Source organism: Myotis myotis, unplaced genomic scaffold (genome assembly GCF_014108235.1).
Source record: "Myotis myotis isolate mMyoMyo1 unplaced genomic scaffold, mMyoMyo1.p scaffold_m19_p_2, whole genome shotgun sequence".
In the NCBI taxonomy this organism is placed as follows: domain Eukaryota; kingdom Metazoa; phylum Chordata; class Mammalia; order Chiroptera; family Vespertilionidae; genus Myotis; species Myotis myotis.
In genome coordinates, this window is record NW_023416324.1 from 10,504,787 (window position 1) to 10,528,455 (window position 23,669).

The 23,669-nt window shown below is 51.5% G+C and overlaps 1 protein-coding gene across 1 annotated transcript; it reads right to left on the minus strand.

Annotated features, from left to right (window-relative positions):
* Window positions 1-9,769: 9,769 nt before the first annotated feature.
* Window positions 9,770-14,301, minus strand: LOC118676957 (phospholipase A2, membrane associated-like). The gene is made up of 5 exons (XM_036351627.1): window positions 14,226-14,301; window positions 13,382-13,433; window positions 13,050-13,194; window positions 12,685-12,791; window positions 9,770-10,228 (listed from the first exon to the last, which is right to left on the minus strand). Exons 2-5 carry the CDS (start codon window positions 13,419-13,421, stop codon window positions 10,092-10,094), a joined length of 429 nt encoding a protein of 142 aa, XP_036207520.1. The 5' UTR covers window positions 13,422-13,433; window positions 14,226-14,301; the 3' UTR covers window positions 9,770-10,091.
* Window positions 14,302-23,669: the final 9,368 nt, after the last annotated feature.

Consider the following 23,669-nt stretch of genomic DNA (forward strand, 5'->3'; position numbering starts at 1 on the left):
TGGATATGTGTGTGTATGGATTTTTGTGTATGTGTATATCAATGTGGATGTCTGGGTGTGTATGCAAGTTTGTGTGTGTCTGTGTGTATGTGTGTGTATGGGTGGCATGTCTGTGTCTGTGTATGTGTGGCGTGTCTGTGTGTGTGTATGGGTGGCGTGTCTGTGTGTGTGTATGGGTGGCATGTCTGTGTGTGTATGGGTGGCGTGTCTGTGTGTGTATGGGTGGCGTGTCTGTGTGTGTATGGGTGGCGTGTCTGTGTGTGTATGGGTAGCGTGTCTGTGTGTATGGGTGGTGTGTCTGTGTATGAGTATGGGTGGCGTGTCTGTGTGTGTATGGATGGTGTGTCTGTGTGTGTGTATGGGTGGCGTGTCTGTGTTTGTGTATGGGTGGTGTGTCTGTGTGTGTGTATGGGTGGCGTGTCTGTGTATGTGTATGGGTGGTGTGTGTGTGTATGGGTGGCGTGTTTGTGTGTGTACGGGTAACGTGTCTGTGTGTGTGTATGGGTGGCGTGTCTGTGTGTGTATGGGTGGCATGTCTGTGTGTGTATGGGTGGCATGTCTGTGTGTGTGTATGGGTGGTGTGTCTGTGTGTGTGTATGGGTAGCGTGTCTGTGTGTGATTATGGGTGGTGTGTCTCTGTGTGTGTATGGGTGGCGTGCCTGTGTGTGTGTATGGGTGGCGTGTCTGTGTGTGAGTATGGGTGGCGTGCCTGTGTGTGTATGGGTGGCATGTCTGTGTGTGTATGGGTGGCGTGTCTGTGTGTGTATGGGTGGCGTGTCTGTGTGTGTATGGGTAGCGTGTCTGTGTGTATGGGTGGTGTGTCTGTGTATGAGTATGGGTGGCGTGTCTGTGTGTGTATGGATGGTGTGTCTGTGTGTGTGTATGGGTGGCGTGTCTGTGTTTGTGTATGGGTGGTGTGTCTGTGTGTGTGTATGGGTGGCATGTCTGTGTGTGTGTATGGGTGGTGTGTGTGTGTATGGGTGGCGTGTTTGTGTGTGTACGGGTAACGTGTCTGTGTGTGTGTATGGGTGGCGTGTCTGTGTGTGATTATGGGTGGCGTGTCTGTGTGTGTGTATGGGTGGCGTGTCTGTGTGTGTGTATGGGTGGCGTGTCTGTGTGTGTATGGGTGGCATGTCTGTGTGTATGGGTGGCGTGTCTGTGTATGTGTATGGGTGGCGATCTGTGATATGTGGGGTCCTTGGCGCGTGGGGCCCAGGGCAGGGCTCCCTCTGGCCTTCCTCTCAGTCTGCGCTGTGCACTGATCGCACCTCCAGGTTGTCCTAGGGGTTTTGCATTAACTCCCACCACAGCCTTGTGAAGAGAGTGTTTTCCAGATGACGAAACAGGCTCAGTGTCTTCCCCAGGAAGCATCCAGCCCAGGACCCGGGGCTGCCCCATTCACAGGCTGAGGCAGAATCCCAGTCTGATGCTGTTGCTCCATGCTGCCTCCCAGTGGCGAGTTTAGGGATACGCCTAGAGCTTTCTCACTCATGCCCTGAGGCCCAGGGTCCTGGAAGCTGGTGTCTGTTCCTTGGATGCACTGAGGTTGACCTCAGCCGCCTCCTCTGACCATTTGTGCTTTGATCTCCCAGAGCCTGCCGCTCCGCCCTCCCTGGAGGTACCCAGGTGACCTTGGCCTCTGTTTTGTGACCTGGATTTCATAAAACGGCTGAGCTTCCTCTCTCCTGGGATCTATCAGCTGACATCACCGGTGCCCAGCGCTCAGGGACGCTGCCCCTTCAGACCTTTAGGAGCCTGAGGCACAGACTGGAGGGAAGAATCCCAGACGGAGGTGAGAGCTCAGGCTTCGGGCTCTGCCACTCACCAACCCACTGCAGCCCCGGGCCGCTATTTCTTCAGCTAAGCTATGAGATGATTGTGCGAGACTCTGCCATGGCCCTGCACGTGGTGGGATTCTTAGCAAGAGATTCCAGATGCGAAAGGGCCCGGGGCCTACATCTATTGCTGGTGACAAGCCACCCCAAACACAGTGGCTTAGCAACAGCAACTTACCGTCCCTCACAGTTCTGGGGTTGGAGTGTGTCTCACCGCGGCTCGCTTGCAGGGCTGCCATCAGCCGGAGGGGCCACGGGGCTGGGAGGTCCCGACGGCCTCACTGCCATGTCTGGTGGTTGGTGCTGGCTGCCAGCTGGGCACCTCCCTTCTCTTCTGCACCAGGATGCGATGGGACAACTCCTCCTCCATTTGGTCGACCAGCTTTCTGACCGGGGGGTCTTGGCGTTCCCAGGGGGCAAAGGCAGAAGCTCCGCCACCTCTCCAGTCTCCGGCTCTGAAACCCACTCGAGGCAGCGACATTCTATTGGTCAACGCGAGCCACAGAGCCAGTCCAGATGCCAGGAGGTGGAGAAACTGAGTCCGCCTCCGAAAGGGAGGATGACACGTCTCATCCCAGAGGAACCGATGTACTGGGAGGGGGACATTAGACAGTTTATCACAGACCGATGGACAGGCCATCCCTAGGGACAGCTCAACTGACCTTACACCAGGGGTCGGCCAGCTTTTTCTAGAAAAGGCCAGGTAATCCGTATTTGAAGCTTTATGTGCCGTATGGCCTGTCACACTACTTCATTCTGCCCTCATAGATCAAAAGCAGCCACAGGCAGCATGCCAACAAAAGGGCAGGCTTGTGTTCCCATAAACCTTTATTTAGCCCTAGCCAGTTTGGCTCAGTGGGTAGAGCATCAGCCCATGGACTGAAGGATCTTGGGTTTGATTCCGATCAAGGGCATATACATGCGCCCTGACCGGGGCTCGAGATGGAGCCTGCACCCAAGGTATGTGGTTGCTGAAGAGTAAGCAGACTGCATTTCCTCCCCTCTCCTGCCGGCTAACCGCGCCTTCTTTTGGCTCTTTCCTTCTCTGTTGTGCACCACAGCTTCCTTCTTTCTGTCCAGCATGTCAAGCTCCATCCATCTGGCCCCTGTGCCCTTGCCTCAGCTGCTCCCTCTGCCTGCATTGACTTTCCCGTGACCTCCTCAGGGCTGACTTCATATCACTTCAAGTGCCTTCTTCTATGCAGCAGCTCCCCTGGCCACTCTACCTCAACCACGCACCCTGCCTTCCCTTACCCTCTCCTAATTCCCTGTTTCATTTCCTTACATTCCTTTCGGCTCTCTTTCCCCCCTTGTAACTTGTTCATTGGCTGCATCGGTTTCCTCCCAGGGGCTTATAAGTGCCAAGAGGCAGGGACCTTGCCTGTCTGGCTGTTGCTGGATCCTCAGTGCTGGGTTCTGTGCCTGGAACATTAAAATTGCTCAGTAAATGGTCCTGTGGAATGGATGAATGGAAAGTGGGGAAAACAGAATCATCTACCTCATGGGATCGCTAATAAAACTGAATGAGAAAATGCATTTGAGATGCTTGGCCTGGGACTTGCCACAAAGTGAGTGCCAGTGAGTGGGAGGTGTTGAGACACTGTTTCTGCTCTTGTCGCTGTGCTGGCCTCTGAGGACCTTTCTCTATCCTGCTGTCACTCGGGGGGAAATGACTCCCAGGCCAGGACCCAGTTGAAAGTGGGAAAGTCCCTGGGTCCGCCAGCCAGCCCTTTCGTTGCCTCCGTGCTGTGGAAAGTGGGTCGCGTGATTTATTTCCCTCAGGGACTGGTGCTCACTGGTAGCTTTGCCCTTGAAAAGTCTCCCGGTTTGAACTAAATGTGAGGAACTCAGAAGGTCTGGATTTGATTTTCAGGGTCTTCAGAGACCAGCAAAAGCCTCATCACTTCACTGGCCAAACGAAAGCACCGGAAATCAAAGCGGGAAGGTGATGAGCAGAAAGGCTGGGTTTTTCTCCCCTGAAAATGTAGTCTTTCCTGAAAGAGCTTTTTCTTCGAGAGAAATCCTTTTCTCCAAGAGTCCATTCCCAGAGTTTCTTGAGCTAAGACAAGTACAGTACCATCCTTAGACCTGAGTCTCCAGGCCCTGCCCTGGGTGGGACCCCGAAGACCAAGGGATGTGCCTGCCGGAGCCGGTGGTCCCCTTCTAGACCGTGAGCTGCAAGTTCCTCGTCCAAATAGCTGAGTCTCCTCCAGGGCCTGTGCAGGGCGTTTGCCGGGTTCTTCCTCTTGCCTGAAGGTGACATATGGTGCCACATGAGCAAGAAACAAGCCAAGGTCCTGGCTGTGAATGAAGGAGATCGGAAATGGGTGTGAGAGGCAGGAGATGATGAATTCAGTTAAGAACTTGGAAACCACTGAAACTGCAGGGACTTCTTGATTCAGGTCTTGTAGGAAGTCTGGACTGAACCTCGAAGAGGGCTCTGTGACCTGTTGGCCTTGAGCCTCCCTTTCAGTGTAGCATGGCGGGCATCTTATCATTTATCACAAGGTAACAGGCCCCGTGTTGTCGGGTGGAAGCTGGGCATAACGGGAGGACATGGTGGATGTGAGTGGCTCAAGGGGTGACCATTAGGTGCCATCATGTGCCTCCCCAGATTCTTGCAGCCTCACCCGTGTCCTTGACCCTCAGCATTTGCTGCATCTGAGCCAGACCCCAAGCTAACAGTGAACCAGATGTGGTTTCCATCCTTGAGTTGCTCCCAACCCACCATTCACTCATTTTGTTAATTAATTAATAGCCCATCACATCCGGTATAGAAGCCTTTTCGTCTCAGATGGTCACCCTCCGCCACTTAGCGTGAACTTGACCTTACCTACTCTACTTGCTGTCAGGCAGGATGCCAGTTTAACTCCATCTGAAAACTGAGGACAAAAGCAAAATGGAAAGGATGTTTGGAATATGTATGATTCCTGTTACTATAGCCCAGAGGCAGCGATCAACGAGAAATGGGTATTTCATTCTGCCAGATGGTGTACACTAGGACCCAGAGGCTCATCTGGCTGTCACGGCAGCTGGCATTCACCCTGACTGGCATCCCAGTCAAGCTACCTAAGGTCATGGGGTGATAGAAAAACCAGACTTTGGGTCAAGACAGCTCTGGGTTTGGATTCTCACTCTTGTCAATTACATACTGCTCATGCATCAGTGGGGGTGTGTGTGTATGTGTGCGCACACTCACATTTATAGGGTAAACTAGGACCCCAGTGCATGGATTTGTGCACATTGAAAGGGAATTAATGAGAAGAAATATTTTAATATCGCTATTTGCCCTTTCTCTATAATAGAAGTGTCAACCAAATTCATGATTGACAATGAGAGATTGAAACACATGTGTGTGATTGGCGCCAGCAAGATCTTTATATGTATTGTGCATGTGCAAGTCAATATAGCCTTTTATATCTATAATATCTATAATAATAAAAGTGTAATATGCTAATTAGACTGGACAGCTGAACTACCTTCCAGATGTCATTCTGGACGTCCTTCCGGATGAAGCTGCAACAGCAGGGCCAAAGCAGAGGCGGTTAGGGGTGATCAGGCAGGCAGGCAGAGTGGTTAGGGGTGGTCAGATAGGCAGGCAGAGGCAGTTAGGGTTGATCAGGCAGGCAGGTGAGTGGTTAGGGGCAATGAGGCAGGCAGACAGAGTGGTTAGGGGTGATCAGGCAGGCAGGCGAGTGGTTAGGGGCAATGAGGCAGGCATGCAGAGTGGTTAGGGGTGATCAAGCAGGCAGGCAGGCCAGTGGTTAGGAGCCAATGGTCCCAGATTGTGAGAGGGTGCAGGCTGAGCGGAGGGACACCTCCGCCCATGCATGAATTTTGTGCACCAGGCCTCTAGTATATAGAATAAACTTGCTTAATTAGACCTGCTTTCTGATGTAGCTAAACTTTTTCCAACGCAATGAAGCAGCCCAACTTCTCTTTCAGGTAATTGTGAGCAACACAGCAGTAAATATCAACACGAAGCAGATTATTATAGATCACGCAGGGAGAACAAAGGGTAAAATATTTAACTGCAGCAGTTTTTGACTATATTCTGCACAGTGAGAAAACCTGAAGTCATTTTCAAGGTCCACCATTTCTTACTTCTTTTCAGTCGGGTCAAGTTTCTAAACTTTTTAAATCTCCATTTCCAGCTAATGAAAAGAAAATAGGATTCTACCGAGTCTCCTATCTACCTGCTCCAGGACTTCTGTGAGGATCCAATGAGATAAGGCTCGTGAAAACACTTCACAAATATTTGGTTAAAGTGTAAAATGTTTGCACCTGGCTATAAAGCAAGTCATGTTCCTGGGCTGAAGAAACTCCAAGGAGGCTAGTCGCTAGGGAGAGGAAGCTGGGCGTTGCTACGTGACATCATTACCCGGCACCCACAGTGACCATTTCCGGGCTGGGCTGTGGGCCGCATTTTGCACCATGGGGTCTCGGCAGCATTGGCTGCGATTTGGTGGGGTGTTGCTCCCGGATGGTGGCGGGGCCTGGGTCCCACTTGGAGAAAGCTGAGTGTTGGTTTGTCGGCACCAGGTCTGTGGTGCCATTTTTTTTAAATGGCCAGTGCACATCATGGCAGCTCCTGCGTTGAACATCTGCCCCCCAGTGGTCAGTGCGTGTCATAGCTACCGGTCGGACAGTTGGATGGACACTTCGGTTTTTAGATATATAGATTTCCAGAAGTGGAGTTGCTGAGTAGAAGGATAAATGCATTTATAATTGACCAGTTGCTTAACCAAATGCACCACACTTTCTCCTCATAACACACTGTCATCATTTGTTTGTGCAAGACTCTGTTGTATTTTATTCATTTTTTTCCCCTTTATCCTCCATCTCCACTACCAGTTTATCCTTCATCTGTTTATTTAGATATATGTTTGCGTGCTTTTAAATTCTACACAAGATAATGGCACTCTACAGGGGTGGGCAAAAGTAGACTTACAGTTTTTCCCATGAAAAATAATACAATAATACAATAATAAACTCTGTTTCCCGTACTCACAACTGTAAGCCTATTTTTGCCCACCCCTGTATAATTGCCTTTTCTTCTGCTGAGATTGCAAACTGGCCTAGGTTCGGTGGCTCCCTTTGCCAAAACCAACCTGGCAAAATACAGATCTGGGAGAGAAGCTTGGATTTGAAGCACTAACAAAAGAGCCTACAGGGTTCTGCAGGAAGAATGAAGCCAGGACTGTCGGAGAGGAGGCAGGCTGTGCCCTGGAGCCTTGCCTCTTTGCCCCGAAGCCAGAGCTGAGAAGCTCAAGTCCAGATACCCTGCCAGGAGAGGAATTGTTAAAGACAATACGTGCTGCTCATCCATTCTTTCCTCTCCTTTTTCATTACTTCCTCCTCCACCTCAACCCCAAATCCCAGGGATGGTTGATTTCAACCTCAGGGTGCGGCTTCCTGCCAGTGTGGCTGCTTCCCGGGTGTTTCATGAGGAAATCCTGACCAGAGCATCTGTGGGGGTGGGGGAGGGGGTGAGGGGAGTGGGGGTGGGGGGAGGTGGAGAGATACCAAATGGCAATCATCAAATCTAGGGCTCATCCCTTCCCCTCTGCAAATTCACCTGCATGCACACAACCGCACCCACTAAAGGAAAGGAAATATAGTTGACAACATACACCACCTGAAACAGAATCGTCAGAATATGGTCCTTCTCATGACCCCCCACCCCCCACCCCAGCCATGTAAGAATGCAACTATTTTCTTAGTTTATAAGCTGTGCTAAACCAGGCAGCAGAGAGACTTGGCCGACAGGCGGTAGTTGGCCAATTCCTGGATGAGACTATATGGTCTAACATTTGGTGGCTGTCTGAGGAGGGGAATGTGTTTGCTGATGCTCACTTTCTTTTGAATAGGAAATGCAAGCATGGGGCTAAAAATTTCACATCGAGGAATCTTCCTCTCACACATCTGTACCCACCCCATTCCCATGCTCGCCCTGCTTTCTCTCCGTAGGCAGCCATTTTAATGAACTTCTTGTGTGTCCTTTAAGGTTTATGGCAATAGCAACACATACGTGTTCACACTTCCACCCTTTCCTCCATAAATGCAGCACCCCACCCCCAACGCTGCCCTTCACCCCATTCCTTTCCCTGGCTGCCCTCATGGCGATTTCCTATCTGCCACAGAGAAAGCCTCCCTCCCTAAACAGATGCATTCCATTTTGAGGTCGTCATTGCTTATTTCATTAGTCCGCTCTACACGGATACTTGGGTTCTTTCCAATCCAATTCAGAATAATGTGGCAATGAAAAAATTCCCCAGGAATTGCTCTGCATGTGCCTGTGTGCCTTCGTAGAGCAAATTTCTAGAAGAGGGGTCGCGGAGCCAAAGGATATACACATTCATAATGGTGATGGATACGCCGATTGGCCCTCCGTGGGCATTTTGCCCTCCCACAGCGCCTGTCCCCCCCACAGCCTTGTGGACAGGGCAGGCTGTCATGCTTTTGGGTTTTTATCTATTCTGATACATACAAATGACATTTCAGTGGAGTTTTAATGTGCATTTCCCTTATTATGGGTGCCCGTGGACATGAGCAGGGCTCCCGCCAGCAAAGGAAGCGTCTTTATGCCGAATTAGAAAAAGGCAGCCCTTCTGGGAGATGAGTGACAGAAAGCACCGCCTCTGGGTCACGCCTGGGTTAAAGCTCAGCTCCCACCTGCGCCCCAAACAGGGACCCACGCCCAGCCGCCCCGATGGTGATTGTTCAAGTAGCAGGCCCAGGTGCGACTCTCCCAGCGGAACCTGGGACAGGAGGGCAAGTAGCCACCAGCAGTCATTTGTGGGTCTCAGTGCAGAATAAAAAGCGGGGCCCTAGGTCAGTGATGGTGACCCTATGACACGCGTGTCAGAGGTGACATGCAAACTCATTTTTTTGGGTTGATTTTTCTTTGTTAAATGGCACTTAAATATATAAAATAAATATCAAAAATATAAATATTTATTTTACTATGGTTGCAAATATCAAAAAATTTCTATATGTGACACGGCACCAGAGTTAAGTTATGGTTTTTCAAAATGCTGACACGCTGAGCTCAAAAGGTTCTCCATCACAGCCCTAGGTTATGCTGCATTTCAAGGTGGCTGGGACACAGCATGCAAGGAGGTGCGATGCCCTTCCGAACACGGGCCTGCGGGACTGGCAGCCTGGGAAGCCGGCCCCGGTGAGGGGATAGCGCCCTGGGATCCAGCTGCTGGCCAGCGACACCTGCGCCCACCTCCCCCGGGCCGGACACACAGAATATTGCCCGTGGAGGTGCGAATCGTAGCTCCCCAGACATCAAGACCGAGGCTCTGTTTTCCCCCACAGGCCGGCAGGAGCTGCTCTCGCCCAGGGAAGGAGCAGCCACAGCTGGGTCTCACTGGTGCTGGTACCTCTCCCGCTTCTCCAATAAGCCCAAAGCTGTCGCCAATGGGATGAGGGGAGAAGGGCTCAGCGAGGTGGCGCTGGCGGATGTGACTCAGCCAGTCTGACTGGAGTCTGTATTTATAACCCCTTACACTACATCGCCTTGTACCAGTTTGCTCTCACACCACGGCAGGCAGACACACACACACACACACACACACACACCCATACACACATTCCCACACACATTCACTCACACACACATTCACATACACTCTCACTCATATACACAGCTCACACACACACACACACACACACACATACATATACACACTCACATGCACACACACACCCATTCACACATTCCCACACACATTCACTCACACACACATTCACATACACTCTCACTCATACACACAGCTCACACACACTCTCTTACACACACACACACACTCTCACACTCATACATACACACACACTCACCGACATACGCACACACACACCCATACACAGTCTCATATACACTCACACACATACACACTCACACACACACACAGACATGTACACAGTTTGCCAATGAACTAATTGCTTTATTTAGAGGAGACCCTGGGAATGTAGCCGCCACGGCTAAGCAGGAAGCGGGACTTGGAGAGCAGTGGGGACGAGGACATCTCCTGCCTCCCAAGGAAGAGGGGAAAGGCGCCAGGCCACATGCCCCGGGGCTTCTCATTCTGGAAGGAAGGCTTCTCTCTGGGGGTCGAGGGCCTCCTGGCTTGTCTCTGGGATGTGAGAGGGGTGTTTCCTTCTTTGCAGGAACTAGCCAGGGCGGGGAGGGGTGGGAGCCAGAGAGGGGAGCTCAGCGTGGGAGGCGAGGCTTCCGGGGGCGGGACCTCAGCACTGGTGGTTTTTCCCAGGGCAGAACCATGTTAATTTGTGGTCTTTCTGGTAGGTGTTCAGGTTTCTCGCAAAACAGTCGGCAGCTGCTCTATCACATTCACACAGCTGCCTGCGACAGTGATCCTGCTCCCCTGGAATCACAAGAAAATAAACCTGGCTGAGGGTTTGGGAATGTTCCATGGCCCCTGTCCTCCAGACGTGTCTAGTCCGGGCAAGCACCTAGGCTCCGGGTCCTTCCGATGGGAAGACAGAGCTCCTGCCCTCGGGGAGCGAGCGCCCAGTCAGATGGGGACGCCCGCCCCCAAGCACTGGGATAGGCTTTCTTCTTCCCAACAGGTGTGTCCAGGTGCAAAGCCCCAGCCCCTAGCCTAGGGCCTGGGAATGGGTTGTGATTGGTGTAAACCAGTCATGCTCCCCCCTTTTTCCTTTCAATGAGTGGTCTCTGGGAGCACGAGACCTTGTTCTGGCCAATGAGCCACAGGGGAAGGATCCTGGGGGAATCCTCCCAAATGCAAATCTTCATGTCACTCCTTCCCTCAAGAGCTCCCCCTGCTCTAGGACAAAATCTAAATACAGTATGGCCTTGGGCTTTGCCTAGCTCCTGGGGGCTGTGGGAGGGATTCATTTCCTTCTCCAAATAGAGACATCCTAGGGGGAAAGCCTCTTCTATGGGGTAAGGCCATGAGGTTGGAGTGGCACCAGGTGTCGTGGCATCCCATGGCCAAGGTCTGGGAGCAGAAGGTGGGAAAAGGCTGTGTCTCTGACCACACGGTGGAGAAGCTGCCCCCCACCCACTCCCCGCACTGCCCTCTGCCAGTCCAGCCAGACTTCCCCATTACCAAAGCCTCTTGTGGTTGGGCATCTTGTTGCTTACGACCCAAAGCCTGCTAAGACACAGGGACCTCTGGAGACACCATTTCTGATCTTAAAGAGCTCAGGGTGTTGGGGGAGAGGCGATACTTTCTCAAAATCCCAGCAGCGGGTCTGCTGTCTGGGGCCACTGGGCAAACCCTTCCATTGACTACCCAGCTCTCTCCTCCCCTTCAGAGCCAATCGTGCCCAGGGACATCTTGGCTTCATGTCCCACTCACTCTCCCCCCGCCTGCCCACCCCGATCTGGATTTGCCCTCACATTCCATGGCAACAGCCCCAGTGAGGTCCTTAGGGTCTTCCTGCCTCTAAATCCGCGGAGCCTGTCAGCCCTTATCCTGGAGACTTAGTGTTAAATCTGCTGCTGTCCACTCCTTCCCTCTCAGCTCTCCTCTTTCTCTCTGACAGGCCCTCCTCTCTCTTCTGTCTGGGCCTTTAGACATCAAATGGACGAGCATATCCCACTCTCAGCTCTCTGTGCCCCGTCCAGACCCCTCCCTGGAGCTGCCGGTCCCTACATCCAGCTGCCTGCTTCGTGTCTCCCTGTGTGTTCTGGGAGCCTCTTAAACATGTCTACATAGAACTCCTCCTCCCTTCACCCACCTGGACCACCTCCTGTTCCATCCACGGGACGGATACCCACCCAAAAGCTCCCTATCCCTCTACCCAGGCAACCACCAAACTCTGCTGATTCTACCTGAAATGACACTCTCAGCCCTCCCATCAAGACTACCATTGTCATATGTCCAATGGCAATGGTCTTCTCACTGCTGCCCCCGCCTCCCAGTCCCATCATCTCTACCCACCCTGGGGGAATCCTCCCAAATGCAAATCTGTTCATGCCACTCCTTTGCTCAAGAGCTCCCCCTGCTCTAGGACAAAATTTAAATACAGAATGGCCTTGGGCTTGGCCTGGCCCCTCCCATTCCTTCAGCCTCATCTCTCACCACTCCCTCTCCTTCAGGCTCACAGAACTGCCCCAGTTCCCTTGGGCCCTTTGACTCTGCTGAGCCTTCTTGTAGGAAGGCCTCTTCTATGGGGTAAGACCATGATGTTGGAGTGGCACCAGGTGTCTTGGCATCCCATGGCCAAGGTCGGGGAGCAGAAGGTGGGGAAAAGGCTGGCTCCTGACATCTAAGCTGCGTCTTTAAGGCGGTGCAGGCACTCTCCTCCCCTCTGGTGCCTGCACAGCCTTAAAGACTCAGCTTGGCTGTCAGGAGCCTTCCTGGACCACAGCCTGTGCTCAGGGCCCTGCCCTTTGGCTTCCTGCATATTGGAGTCTCCCATCTAGTGTTTTCCTTGTCTTTACTTCCCACTCACCTATGAGCTCCCTGAGGCAGGGACACTGTCCCTTTGTATTTCTTCCTCTTTTTTTTGTTGTTGTTGTTAATCATCACCTGAGGATATTTTCCCATTGATTTTTAGGGAGAGTGGAAGGGAGGGGGAGAGACACATACACAGAGAGAAACATTGATGTGAAAGAGACATATCGATTGGTTGCCTCCTGCATGCACCCAACTAGGGGTTGGGGGTCAAGCTTGAAACAGAGGTAGGTGCTGCTGGAATTGAACCCACGGCCGATGCTCTATCCACTGAGCCAAATGGGCCAGGGTGCCCCTTTATATTTCTCTCTCTGGTGCTCAGAACAGTGCCCAGCACAGTGGGCACTCAGTAAGAGAAACCAAGGAGACAGGGTGAAGTTGTAGAACATCCTTACCACAGACGATTTTGCCATTTTGGAAAGCAAAGTTGTATTTCAGAAACTTGGTGCAACATTTCCGCTTCTGCAGACGTTCGTAGCAACAGTCATGTTCGGCGCAGCACCTGCGGCGAGGAGATGTGTTTGGGGCTGCTTCCCCACAGCTCCAGGGAGCCTGGTCCCCCGTGGTCTTGCCCCTTGACCCTGGGCAGAGACCCAATGACCTTGCAATGGTCTAGAGCGGAGTTTCCAACTTGCTGGCTGCTTTGCAAGCTGGGACCTCCTGGGGTTCTGTGACGATGGGCACCAGACCTGCCTGGCAGCTCCCAGCCCTGTGGGGGCTACGAGTGGGCAGAGGGAGGGTAGGGTTGGGGCTGTCTCACCGATCTGTTGCATCCAAGGGGGATCCTCGGCCGCCCAAGCCACAGTAGCAACCATACCAGCCATAAGTAAACACAGCATCCTTTCCTGTCTCGAACTCAATCATTTTCCGGAAATCCAGCAAATCCCCGTGGGTCTGCAGCAGGCCTGGAAGAACATTGCCTGGGAATGGGGCCCGGGGCCATGTGCCCTCCTTCTCTGACCCTCTCTGCTACTCCCCCTCCCTCTAGGGCCTCTCTCCCACCCACTGGAGAGGTCCTGTGGAAATGGGAAGGAAAGCTGGGGCTAAGGGTGCTCTGCCCCCTTGTGGCCAGAGGTCAGGGTTCGCTCTTACCAAAGGCCATGGTCAAGGCCAACAATAGAAGGTTCTTCATGTGGACAGTCCCCTGTGTGAGAAATACAGATGGATTGGCCTAGACTCCTCTCCCAGGTGGTCCCAGCTTCTGCCCTGGCCCCCTGCTCAGCAACTCTGGAGAAAGGAACCTTCAGGGGGACACACAGACATGCTCCTTAATCCAGGATGACTACCTTTGTCACACATGAACACACAGGAGCGTGCACACACAGGGTCTCCTGACCCTTCCCAGCTCTGTTTGACTATTTTCACACACATGCAGGCCTCAGACCCAAGGAGACCCCCACACTCAGGAGATGTCCACGCTTCCCATCAGACTGAGAGTTCCTGGAGGTGCAACCAGGTCGTTCCCAACCAACTCAGAGACTCCCAAGGTCATAGGTTGTGCACCTCTCCCCTAACCCCCATTACACATATCTTACTTATTCCAACCGGATTCAAGGCTTGGGAATTCCATCTATGAAGTCCAATCTCTAATATTTTTTTCCAAAACTAAAGCACAGCCCCCTCTCTTTGCAAGACTTTCCAACCCCTTACCCATATACACATGCGCAAATGCAAGTATAGTCACGCACATATGCATGCATACACCCACTCCTGAACTCACCCACTAATGTAGACCTCCTTTCATACAATCACTCACATACCCATACAACACACTTGTGCACATTCCCCCAAATCATGCGCATGCATGTATATGTCCATGTATGCAACAAACACATGCATAAATACACATGAACACATCTGCCTACACAGCCACTCTTAAAGGCAGCCACTGAGCAGGACCCATACTCCTGACAGGGCATGAATTTTGGGGTGTTACCTCTTATAGAATGCTGGTGTTAATAGCTCCAAATGCTGGTCTTGTTAAATCTGAACTCCAGCTCCCCTTAAATAGCTGCCCCCTAGGGAAGGATGGGAGGTGGTGGGTATGCAAATGGGGTGTGACTGCCTCCAGTGAGTGGACTCAAAGTTTGGCATGCCTATAGCCCTGGGCTATCCCCTTTTCTTTCCCTCAGTAGCTGGCAGGACAGAGCTGAGGATGGAAAAACCTTATGTGCTGTTAGCGGATGCCAAAATTGCAGATTACTTTGTAATCTTTCTCAGGGGCCTCCTTCCTGACTTCATTCCATTCCCATAACCAGGTGCTGGTGTGAGCACCAGTTGCCTCCCTGGAACCACAGTCAGGAGATGGCAGGGGCGTCCGCTGCTGCAGGCTACGGCTCATCTGCAGGCCTGCAGGCCCATCTCAGGGGCGAGGATTGCTCCTTTCTTTGGCTGAATGTGGCAGTTTTCTACTGCCTCTGTTCAGGGACTTGTTCTGTATCTCGACACAACTGAATCTGATTTGTTGGTATTTTGTGGTATAAATGTGGCATGCACCTCGAAGTTCTTAATGGGGAATGTATCTAGTTATCATGTCTATTTAGTCTTGATTTCCTTGTTCAATACGAGTACCATTTCTATCTGGATGAGACATAGGTCAAAAGTCCTGTCCTGGGAATGTGAGAAAGGTGGCCTCCACATCTGTTCCTGTCTGCTCAAGATCCCAAGACTGTAAAAGTACTTGTTCACTGAAAGGGTGTAAGAGTGGATGTTTATTTGATGTTTGTATGTCTACTTGGGTATCTGTAAAGGTGGGCGGAAATGAAGCTGGTCAAATGTACTGTAAGGGTTTGGTACCTGTTGCTACTAGCAAAGGAGGGGCTGATACCCACTTCTAGCGCACTCCCTTGAAAGGAACGGGTAGAAAGGAGGCCTGGTTGCTGCTCTGCCACAAAGGGAACTGGTAGAAAGACAAGAAAGCAGAGCGCTGTAACTGATAAACAGGGTTACCTAGAAGCCATCAGGACTTTGAAGTTCTCCAAGAGAGGAGGAATCTGACTCAGAGACTGGCGAGGACTGGGTGGCTTTTCTTTAACAATCTCTTTCCTTGAGAGGGCTCCAGAGGGCGCACAAGGACATTTGGCCGCTCCTCCGAGCCATCTATGAGACCAGCCCAACCCCAACTCCTCATCAGCACAGACCAGGAGATTGGGTCTACGTCAGAAGGCACTGCTGGGAGACCCTAGAGCCACGTTGGAAGGGTCCCTACACTGTGGTGCTGACGACCCCCACCGCTCTCAAGGTAGACGGCGTCGCGACCTGGGTCCATCCGGAAAGACTTCATCACCAAATGGAGCATCAATCGAGATCAACGCAACCCGCTCAAGCTCAAGCTACGGCGTGCTCGACCTGCCTGATGCCGGTAACATGACTCGGAATCACTCTTGTCACCAGGAGCCCCCACAATACTGTGTAATACACTTAGATAATGCCGGAATCTTCATGGACATGGCTCCAAAGAGACAAGGACAATTTATAGGATCACATGTTTAGTAGCAGAAGATTTGGCTGCCTAAAGCAGCCATGATGCCAATATTATGTTTCATTGTATTGATATGTTATATTAACCTTTGATTCTTTTGCAGGTTTGAATGTATGTTGGCTGTCCTGGAAGGGAGCTGTGTGGGGTGACCCCCAAAAGTAAAGGGTGTCTAGCTGCCAAGAGGGCAGGTGCCCAACTGGGCAGGGAAGGGTGCCCATCAGGTTTTGGTCTCTGTTGAGAGACAGCTAACAGTTGGCAGCCTGTAATACTGTCTTGCAAGCCTGAGTCACCATGCCCATGTCAGGGGTAGTAAAGCTGGAAAAAGCCTGTTTAGAATAGAAGGTCTGAGGCATGGTTATGCATAGAAAGAAGGTTTTATACCAACAGTTACTGTTTTGTTTTAAATCCATGAAAAGGAATTAGCAAGGAAAGTCAGAAAATCTTCGAGCAAATCAGTATGTTTTTCTCCTTATGTAATTCCTACGAAATCTGGCAATGCTAAATCTTGATTTGGCTTTTTGATAGCCATGGAGGAATTTTAAGAAGAAAAATCCTATTTCAATAGAATTTGTTAAATCTAAAATGGTTTCTTTCCCTTCCACTGGACCATTTGTTAAGCGTATAGGGATAGTTCAGTTGATAGTTCTGTGTGCCCAGTACGGGCCTCTAGCAACGGTGAAATAGAAATGCAGTCTGTCTCATGATTGAGCCTGAAGTTCCAAGACAAAGGGGGGAATGAAAGGGCGAGGACTATGCCCTCCACCTTGCCCTAGGGTAAGGGCTACGCCCTCCATCTTGCCCCAGGGTAAGGGCTATGCCCTCCATCTTACCTTGGCCATGTGCTCAGCAAGGCTTCTTCCCAGAAGCCAAGCCTCTGCTAGCCACACCCAGGACTTCTTTAAACTAACCAATGACAATCAAGGGAAGTCACCATAGATATGACCACATCCTGTTTAACAAGACACCGACTTGCGCCTGGCCAATCGGCAGGGCCCACAGTCCTTTCTCCTCCCCTTACCCCAACCCCCTATAAAACCTCTCTCCACACAGAGTTCTCTCTCTCTCTCTCTCTCTCGGCCGCTTGCCATTGTGTCGGTGAGTGTGGTGGACGGGGAGCTCAAGCTAGCTTGAAATGAGGGACTCTTTGCTTTTGCATTGGACTCGCTGGCTCACTGGTGGGCCCTTGGGAATCTTGAAATCTGGGCACAACAATATCACCAGGACAGAGCCTCAGGTAACGACTGTGGTGGCAGGTAAGCCGTCTCCTTTTTAATTGACACTGGGCCACTTATTCTGCCCTCCCTGAATTCCATCCTTGGCCACTCCTCAGTCTCTATTATGGGGGTTGACGGATCAGTCTCACAGCCATTAGACACCTCGCTCTACACTGCATCTTACTAAATTCCCTCATTCACTGTTTTTCTGGTTCTGCCTGGGTGCCCATCCAGGGCTGCTGTGCGTCCTGTTATGGGGCCCTGTTGTCCCAGACCAAAGTCGCCTAGTTGTCTTTGCCTACCTCAGCTTGCTGTGAACGCCTTATCTCCTTATCTCCTCCACAAACTGTCCTCTCCTCTGAACTGAGAACTACTCTGACCTCAGCGCCCTCTCGCCCCATCCCCCTCCACCCTTCCCAAAGGAAAAATGTGGCAGTTTTAAAATCCAAGCGGCTAGAGGCCTGGGAACAGGCTGCATGACCTGCTCCCTCCCTCCCCTGCCTTTTCTCCAGCCTCATATCCAGGTCCCTGGCCTCCACTGCTTCGTCCCTTTCTCTTTTCCCTTGGATAACAGTGCATTCTATCATTTCCTCCCACTTTCACTGCAATACCTACCTCTCTCAGGCTCACTCTTTCTCCTGGCTGACAGTCATTAGGGCGGGAATAACACTCCTAAATAGCACATCAATAGGAAATGCCACCAACTGCTTTCTGTGTGCTGCCCTCAGACGCCCTCCGCTAACAGCGGTCCCCCTATGCACCCCCTTTAACCTCTCAAGCCCTACATCCCGCAGCCTCAAAATCTTACAGAAGTACCTCTGTACATGGGAGCAGATTTCCCACGGGTCTGCTACTCATCCCAGCCAAGCCTAGCTTCCTGCAACATCACGGTTCGAGTCAACATGATCATCCAGGCACCCTCGGAGGGTTCTTCTGGTGTAACGGTACCCTAACAAAAGCTATATCACCTTCGACACAGGTCTGCTACCCAGCTTCCCTGGTCCCCCAGTTAACCATGTATGGACGAGGGGAGTTCCTACAAAACTTCTTACCAGCCCCCTCCCGCTTGAAACGTGCTATCTTTCTCCCCGTAGTGGCCTCCTCTCTGGCAGCGGGGGGCCTGGGTGGCAGTGCTCTAAGTTACAGCGTCTCTTCCTCTCCGGAGCTGGAGGGAAAACTGCAAATAGCCCTGGAAGCCTCTGCTGCCTCCCTAGCCTCCCTGCAACGCCAAATAACATCAGTGGCCAGAGTCGCCCTGCAAAACAGGCGGGCCCTCCACCTGCTTACGGCAGACAAGGGTGGCGCTTGCCTAGTCCTGCGAGAGGAATGCTGCTACTACATCAACGAAACAGGGCTAGTCGAAGAAAACATTGGCGTCCTCAGTAAACTGGGGGAGAACTGAGGCCGACGGGAGGGAGGCCTCTTCGCAGGATGGTGGGAGGGAGGAATGATGCAATGGATACTCCCTGCACTCACCCCCTTACTAACACTCAGCCTAATCCTAAGGCTTGCTCCCTGCATTTTTAGATTTTTGCAGTCCCGCATGCAGGAAATCTCTTGGATAATGGTCAACCAGCTTCTCCTACACCCTTACAGCCCGTTGCCCCTGGACCCCCCAGATCCCAACCTCGCTTAAACTCCGTCCATATCCAGCTCAGAAGCAGTCAGATGGGTCATCATCCTATATCACCAAAGAGGTCGGGATGTGAAGTCTGGGGCTGGGAAAATAGGGTCTTTCCTGATCCCACCAGCTGAGTTGGACAAAACAACCCCGAACTGCCGAGCCACATCCTGCTGGACAATAGCTGCCATCCTGGGACCCACCAGAGCATCCTGTTGTGCTGATGGCCAATAAATAACCACCAGAGAGAAAACTAAGATGGCGGCATAGATAAACACCGGGAAATTTCTGCTTCCCACAACAATCGATAAATGCATCAAAAACACAAGGTGGACACCATCCAGAACTACAGGAGGGCTGGCTGAGTGTAAATTCTACAACTAGAAGGAGAGAAAAGCACACTGCGAGCGGGAGGAGCTGCGGAGGTGGAGTGCAGAGGTACGGGGGCTCGCGCGCGGAAAGGGTCTGGCACCGGAGGACACGGCTGTCTTTTTGAATCCAGAGGGAGACACAAGCTCCCGACGGCTCTGAAATCTGGTTCCGGGAAGTCTCTGGGGACCCAGGGCTCATACGGGGAGATACTGGACTGTCTGGCAGCGGGCGAGCTTGAGAGCGGCTTTCCCTCAGAGGTGCTTGCAGCCATTGCCGGGACACTGGGACTCGCGACTCCTTAGGGCAGGGCTGAGGCTCCGCCATAGCTGCTTTCTCAGCCCTTTGATTCCTTGAGACCCCGCCCCGCCCAGGCTGCGGCAGAGGCTTTTGCATATGAATGCCCCGGCCATTTGCAACCTGTAATTACCTAACCGCAGCCGGGCCAGATAGACTCAGAGCTTCCAAGAGAAGGCCCAGGCCCCACAGCGGCTTGCATTGCTACACAGCTGAGCATCATCAGGGCAGCTGATTCTCGCTGCCAATTGCCCTGGAGGTCAATTCCTCCCAGTGATCCTACAACAACCAAGGCATAGCTACAACAAGACTGTGCACAAAGCCCACGAGGGGGTGCACCAAGAGTGTCCACCTCAGGTAACTGGGGAGGCTGAGCTACTGGGCCCTACAGGACACCTAGCACACAAAGCCACTCTATCAACACAGGGAAGCAACCAAAATGCGGAGACAAAGAAACAGGTCACAAATGGCAGAAATGGAGGAAAGCAAACGATTGGATATAGAGTTTAAGGCCACGGTTATAAGGTTTTTCAAGAATTTTATGGAAACCGCCGATAAATTTAATGAATCCCTCAATAAGGATAGGGAGACCATGGAGGACATGAAAAAGGACCAACTAGAAATTAAGCATACACTGACTGAAATAAAGAATAATTTACAGAGATCCAGCAGCAGAAAAGAGGATCCCAAGAATCAAGTCAAAGATTTGAAATACAAAGAAACAAAAAATACCCAACCGAAAAAGAAAAAAGAAAAGAGATTCCAAAAATATGAAGATAGTGTAAGGAACCTCTGGGACAACTTCAAGCGTACCAACATCAGAATTATAGGGGTACCAGAAGGAGAGAGAGGGCAAGATATTGAAAACCTTTTTGAAGAAATAATGACAGAAAACTTCCCCTACCTGGTGAAAGAAATGGACTTACAAGTCCAGGAAGCGCAGAGAACCCCAAACAAAAGGAATCCAAGGAGGACCACACCAAGACACATCATAATTAAAATGCCAAGAGCAAAAGATAAAGAGAGAATCTTAAAAGCAGCAAGAGAAAGACAGTCAGTTACCTACAAGGGAGTACCCATACGACTGTCAGCTGATTTCTCAACAGAAACCATGCAGGCCAGAAGAGACTGGCAAGAAATATTCAAAGTGATGAATAGCAAGAACCTGCAACCAAGATTACTTTATCCAGCAAAGCTATCATTCAGAATAGAAGGTCAGATAAAGAGCTTCACGGATAAGAAAAAGCTAAAGGAGTTCATCACCACCAAACCAGCATTATATGAAATGCTGAAAGGTATTCTTTAAGAAGAGGAAGAAGAAAAAGGAACTCTTACCATTTGCCACAGCATGGATGGAACTTGAGAGCGGATAAATACCACAGGATCTCACTCATTTGTGGAATATAATGAACAACATAAGCTGATGAACAAGGACTGATCCAGAGACGGAGAGGCATTGATTGGACTGTCGGGACTTGGAGGGAAGGTAGGGGAGGGTGGGGGTAAGGGGGAAAGATCAACCAAAGGACTTATATGCAAGCATATAGGCCTAACCAATGGACATGGACAACGGGGGGGTGAGGGCATGAGCGGGGGTGGGGGGCGTGGGGGGTAGAGGGTAACGTGGGGACAAGGACACATATGTAATATCTTAATCAATAAAAATATATTTAAAAAAAAAAAAAAATAACCACCAGAGACTTCTCAAGATGGCCAGGGTGCAGCTGCACCAACTTCCCGCTCATCAATCACCCGCCACAAGCTACCTCAGACAAACCTGATTGGACCAACAGCAGCATAAAAAATCTCTGCCAGGCACAGGCGGGTGTGACTCGCCCGGCCTGCACCTCCGGACCGTGGGACCTCACCCGAGAGCTTCCAATAAACGCGATATTTCGCTCTTACCCTGCTTGTCTTGGTCAATTTATTGGCTTTGGTCAGATTAAATCTCACATCTCAGATTAAACCTTACATTAAACCTAACACAGAGTACACCAGAAAACTAACTAGGTTTTATCATTGTCCTGCCTTACAGAGGATCGAGCTGAGACCTGAGGAGGTCGGGAGGCACAGGCAGTCAGAGGTGACACCCAGGTTTGAATCCACGTCTGTCTGACTTGAAGCTCAGGCTCTTTGACCCAACACTGTGCTCTCTCTCCATTCATACATTCAATCACTTGTTCACCCGGTGTTATTATTGAGTCAGAACTAGTGCCAGATGCTGCTCAGCCAACTAAAGCTCCTGGAATCTGCAGGGAAATAAGACCCAAATCCCTGACCTCATATGAGCTCACCCCAGGAGAGATGAAGGGGGGGTGCAGACTTCCTTGAAAACACCAGCATTTGGGGGCCGACAGAGATGGGAGCTGAGTAGCAGGAACACAGATGACAGGGAGGCCCCTTGGAATTCAGAGGGAGAGTTTTGAGACAAGAGAAGATGGTCAGCGGGATGTATTGCCTGAGAGACTGAGGGGGTGAAGTCCAGGCATGGGCAACCCCAGGCTTTGGGGGATCCCTAAGAGCCGGCTGGGGGACGCAGCCAGAGCCAGGCAGCACAGGGTTCAGAAGGGAGCGGGTGATGAGTAAGTGGAGGCTTCTCTGTCCAGAAACTGGGCTTTTGCAGGAAACAGAAACTGGAGAGAGGTCAGCAGAGGTAAGGGGTGTTTCCCTTTTTTGGCTGCTCTCGTCTGGGTTGGGGTGGGAGCTCCTGTGTGCCCGCAGCAGAGGAGGGGACTGGAGGGAAAGAGAAATAAACACACCGAAGGCGGAGTTTCCCCACGGCAGCTACTGCTCAGGGGCGTGTTGTGTATTTATTTACGTGACCGATGCCTGTACGCTCTCTCCATGTCCCCCAACCAGAAAGGCAGCCCTGCTCACAGTGGGTCCCCGGCAGGGCCTGGCACACAGCAGACTCCCAGTGGGTACTTTTTGTGTTAAATTGAATTCACAGGGTTCCTGGCGGGGGGTAGGTCCTAGGAAGAGACGGGCTCATGCGGGCCCAAAGGAGGGGCTTTGGGGACAGGAGGACAGGCACACCCGTGTCTTCTCAGTGTGTGTATGTGGGGGTCAGGATGGGGAGCAGGATCAACAGAAGTGGAGGATGGAGAGTAATGACAGCTACCCATGTCCTTGTGAGAACTCTAGGAGGCTGTGTATTTGTTAACATTTTGGCCACTTCTCTGTTACAAATGCATTAGGTCATTTAATCCCAATCACTCTTGGAGGCGAGAGAACGACCATCAGCCCTGAGGTGAAATAGCTGAGTGGGGAAGCCAGGATTTGAACCCAGGATTTGGAGCTGCGAGGTGAACCCAGGAGAGCCTGTGGTGTGAACCCCTGAGCCGCACCCCTCCCCACTTGGCCTTACCTCTCCCTGAGCCCCTCAGGCGGTCATTATTGTCATAGTCCCAGGCACAAACAGACAAGTGTGGCGCCTTTCCCGGGGTCACACCGCTGCTGACTGGGGGACTCCAGCTGGCATTCCTCTCACTGCAAGGCGGTGGTTTCTCCTTCTCAGAGCGAAGAAATGTGGCAATTTGGTAGAGAGTCAGGTGCAAAAAAGAGGTGCCAGCCGTGCTTGGCAACATTTTACTGCGACTCCAGAGCGGGGCTTTCACAGGTTCCCGAACAGGACAGAGAGTTGGGGTTGGCAGATGGGGAGCAACAGGCAGAGAACGGGGCAGTCAGAGGGGGTGCCACCCCCTGTCCTGGCCACAGCTGGGTCTCACCGGTGCTGGTACCTGTCCGACTTCTCCAATAAGCCCAAAGCTGTCGCCAATGAGATGAGGGGAGAAGGGCTCAGCAAGGTGGCGCTGGCGGATGTGACTCAGCCAGTCTGACTGGAGTCTGTATTTATAACCTCTGACACTACATCGCCTTGTACCAGTTTGTTCTCACACCAAGGCAGGCAGACACACACACACACACACACTCACATACATGCACACATACGGGCACACACACACACACACCCATACACCCATTCTCACACACATTCACACTTACACACACACACACACACACACACACACTCACATGCGCACATACTGGCACACACATACACCCATACACACATTCACACACACTCTCACACTCATACACACAACTCACACACACTTTCACACACAAATACATACACACACTCACACACATACACACACTCATACACACACCCATACACACTCACACACTCACAATCATACACACACACATACACACACTCACACACATACGCACACACTCATACACAGTCTCATATACAATCATACACACACACTCACACATACATACACACTCACACACATTCACACACCCACACACACTCACACACACACATGCACCACACTCACACATGTGAGCATGCATACACACACACACATACACACAGACATGTACACA

Coding starts and splice junctions, on each gene's coding strand:
- LOC118676957 (XM_036351627.1), bottom strand. CDS start 13,421: ATGAAGAACCTTCTATTGTTGGCCTTGACCATGGCCTTTG. Junction 13,195..13,381: donor GGCCTTGACCATGGCCTTTG/GTAAGAGCGAAC, acceptor ATGTTCTTCCAG/GCCTGCTGCAGACCCACGGG. Junction 12,792..13,049: donor CCCTTGGATGCAACAGATCG/GTGAGACAGCCC, acceptor TCCTCGCCGCAG/GTGCTGCGCCGAACATGACT.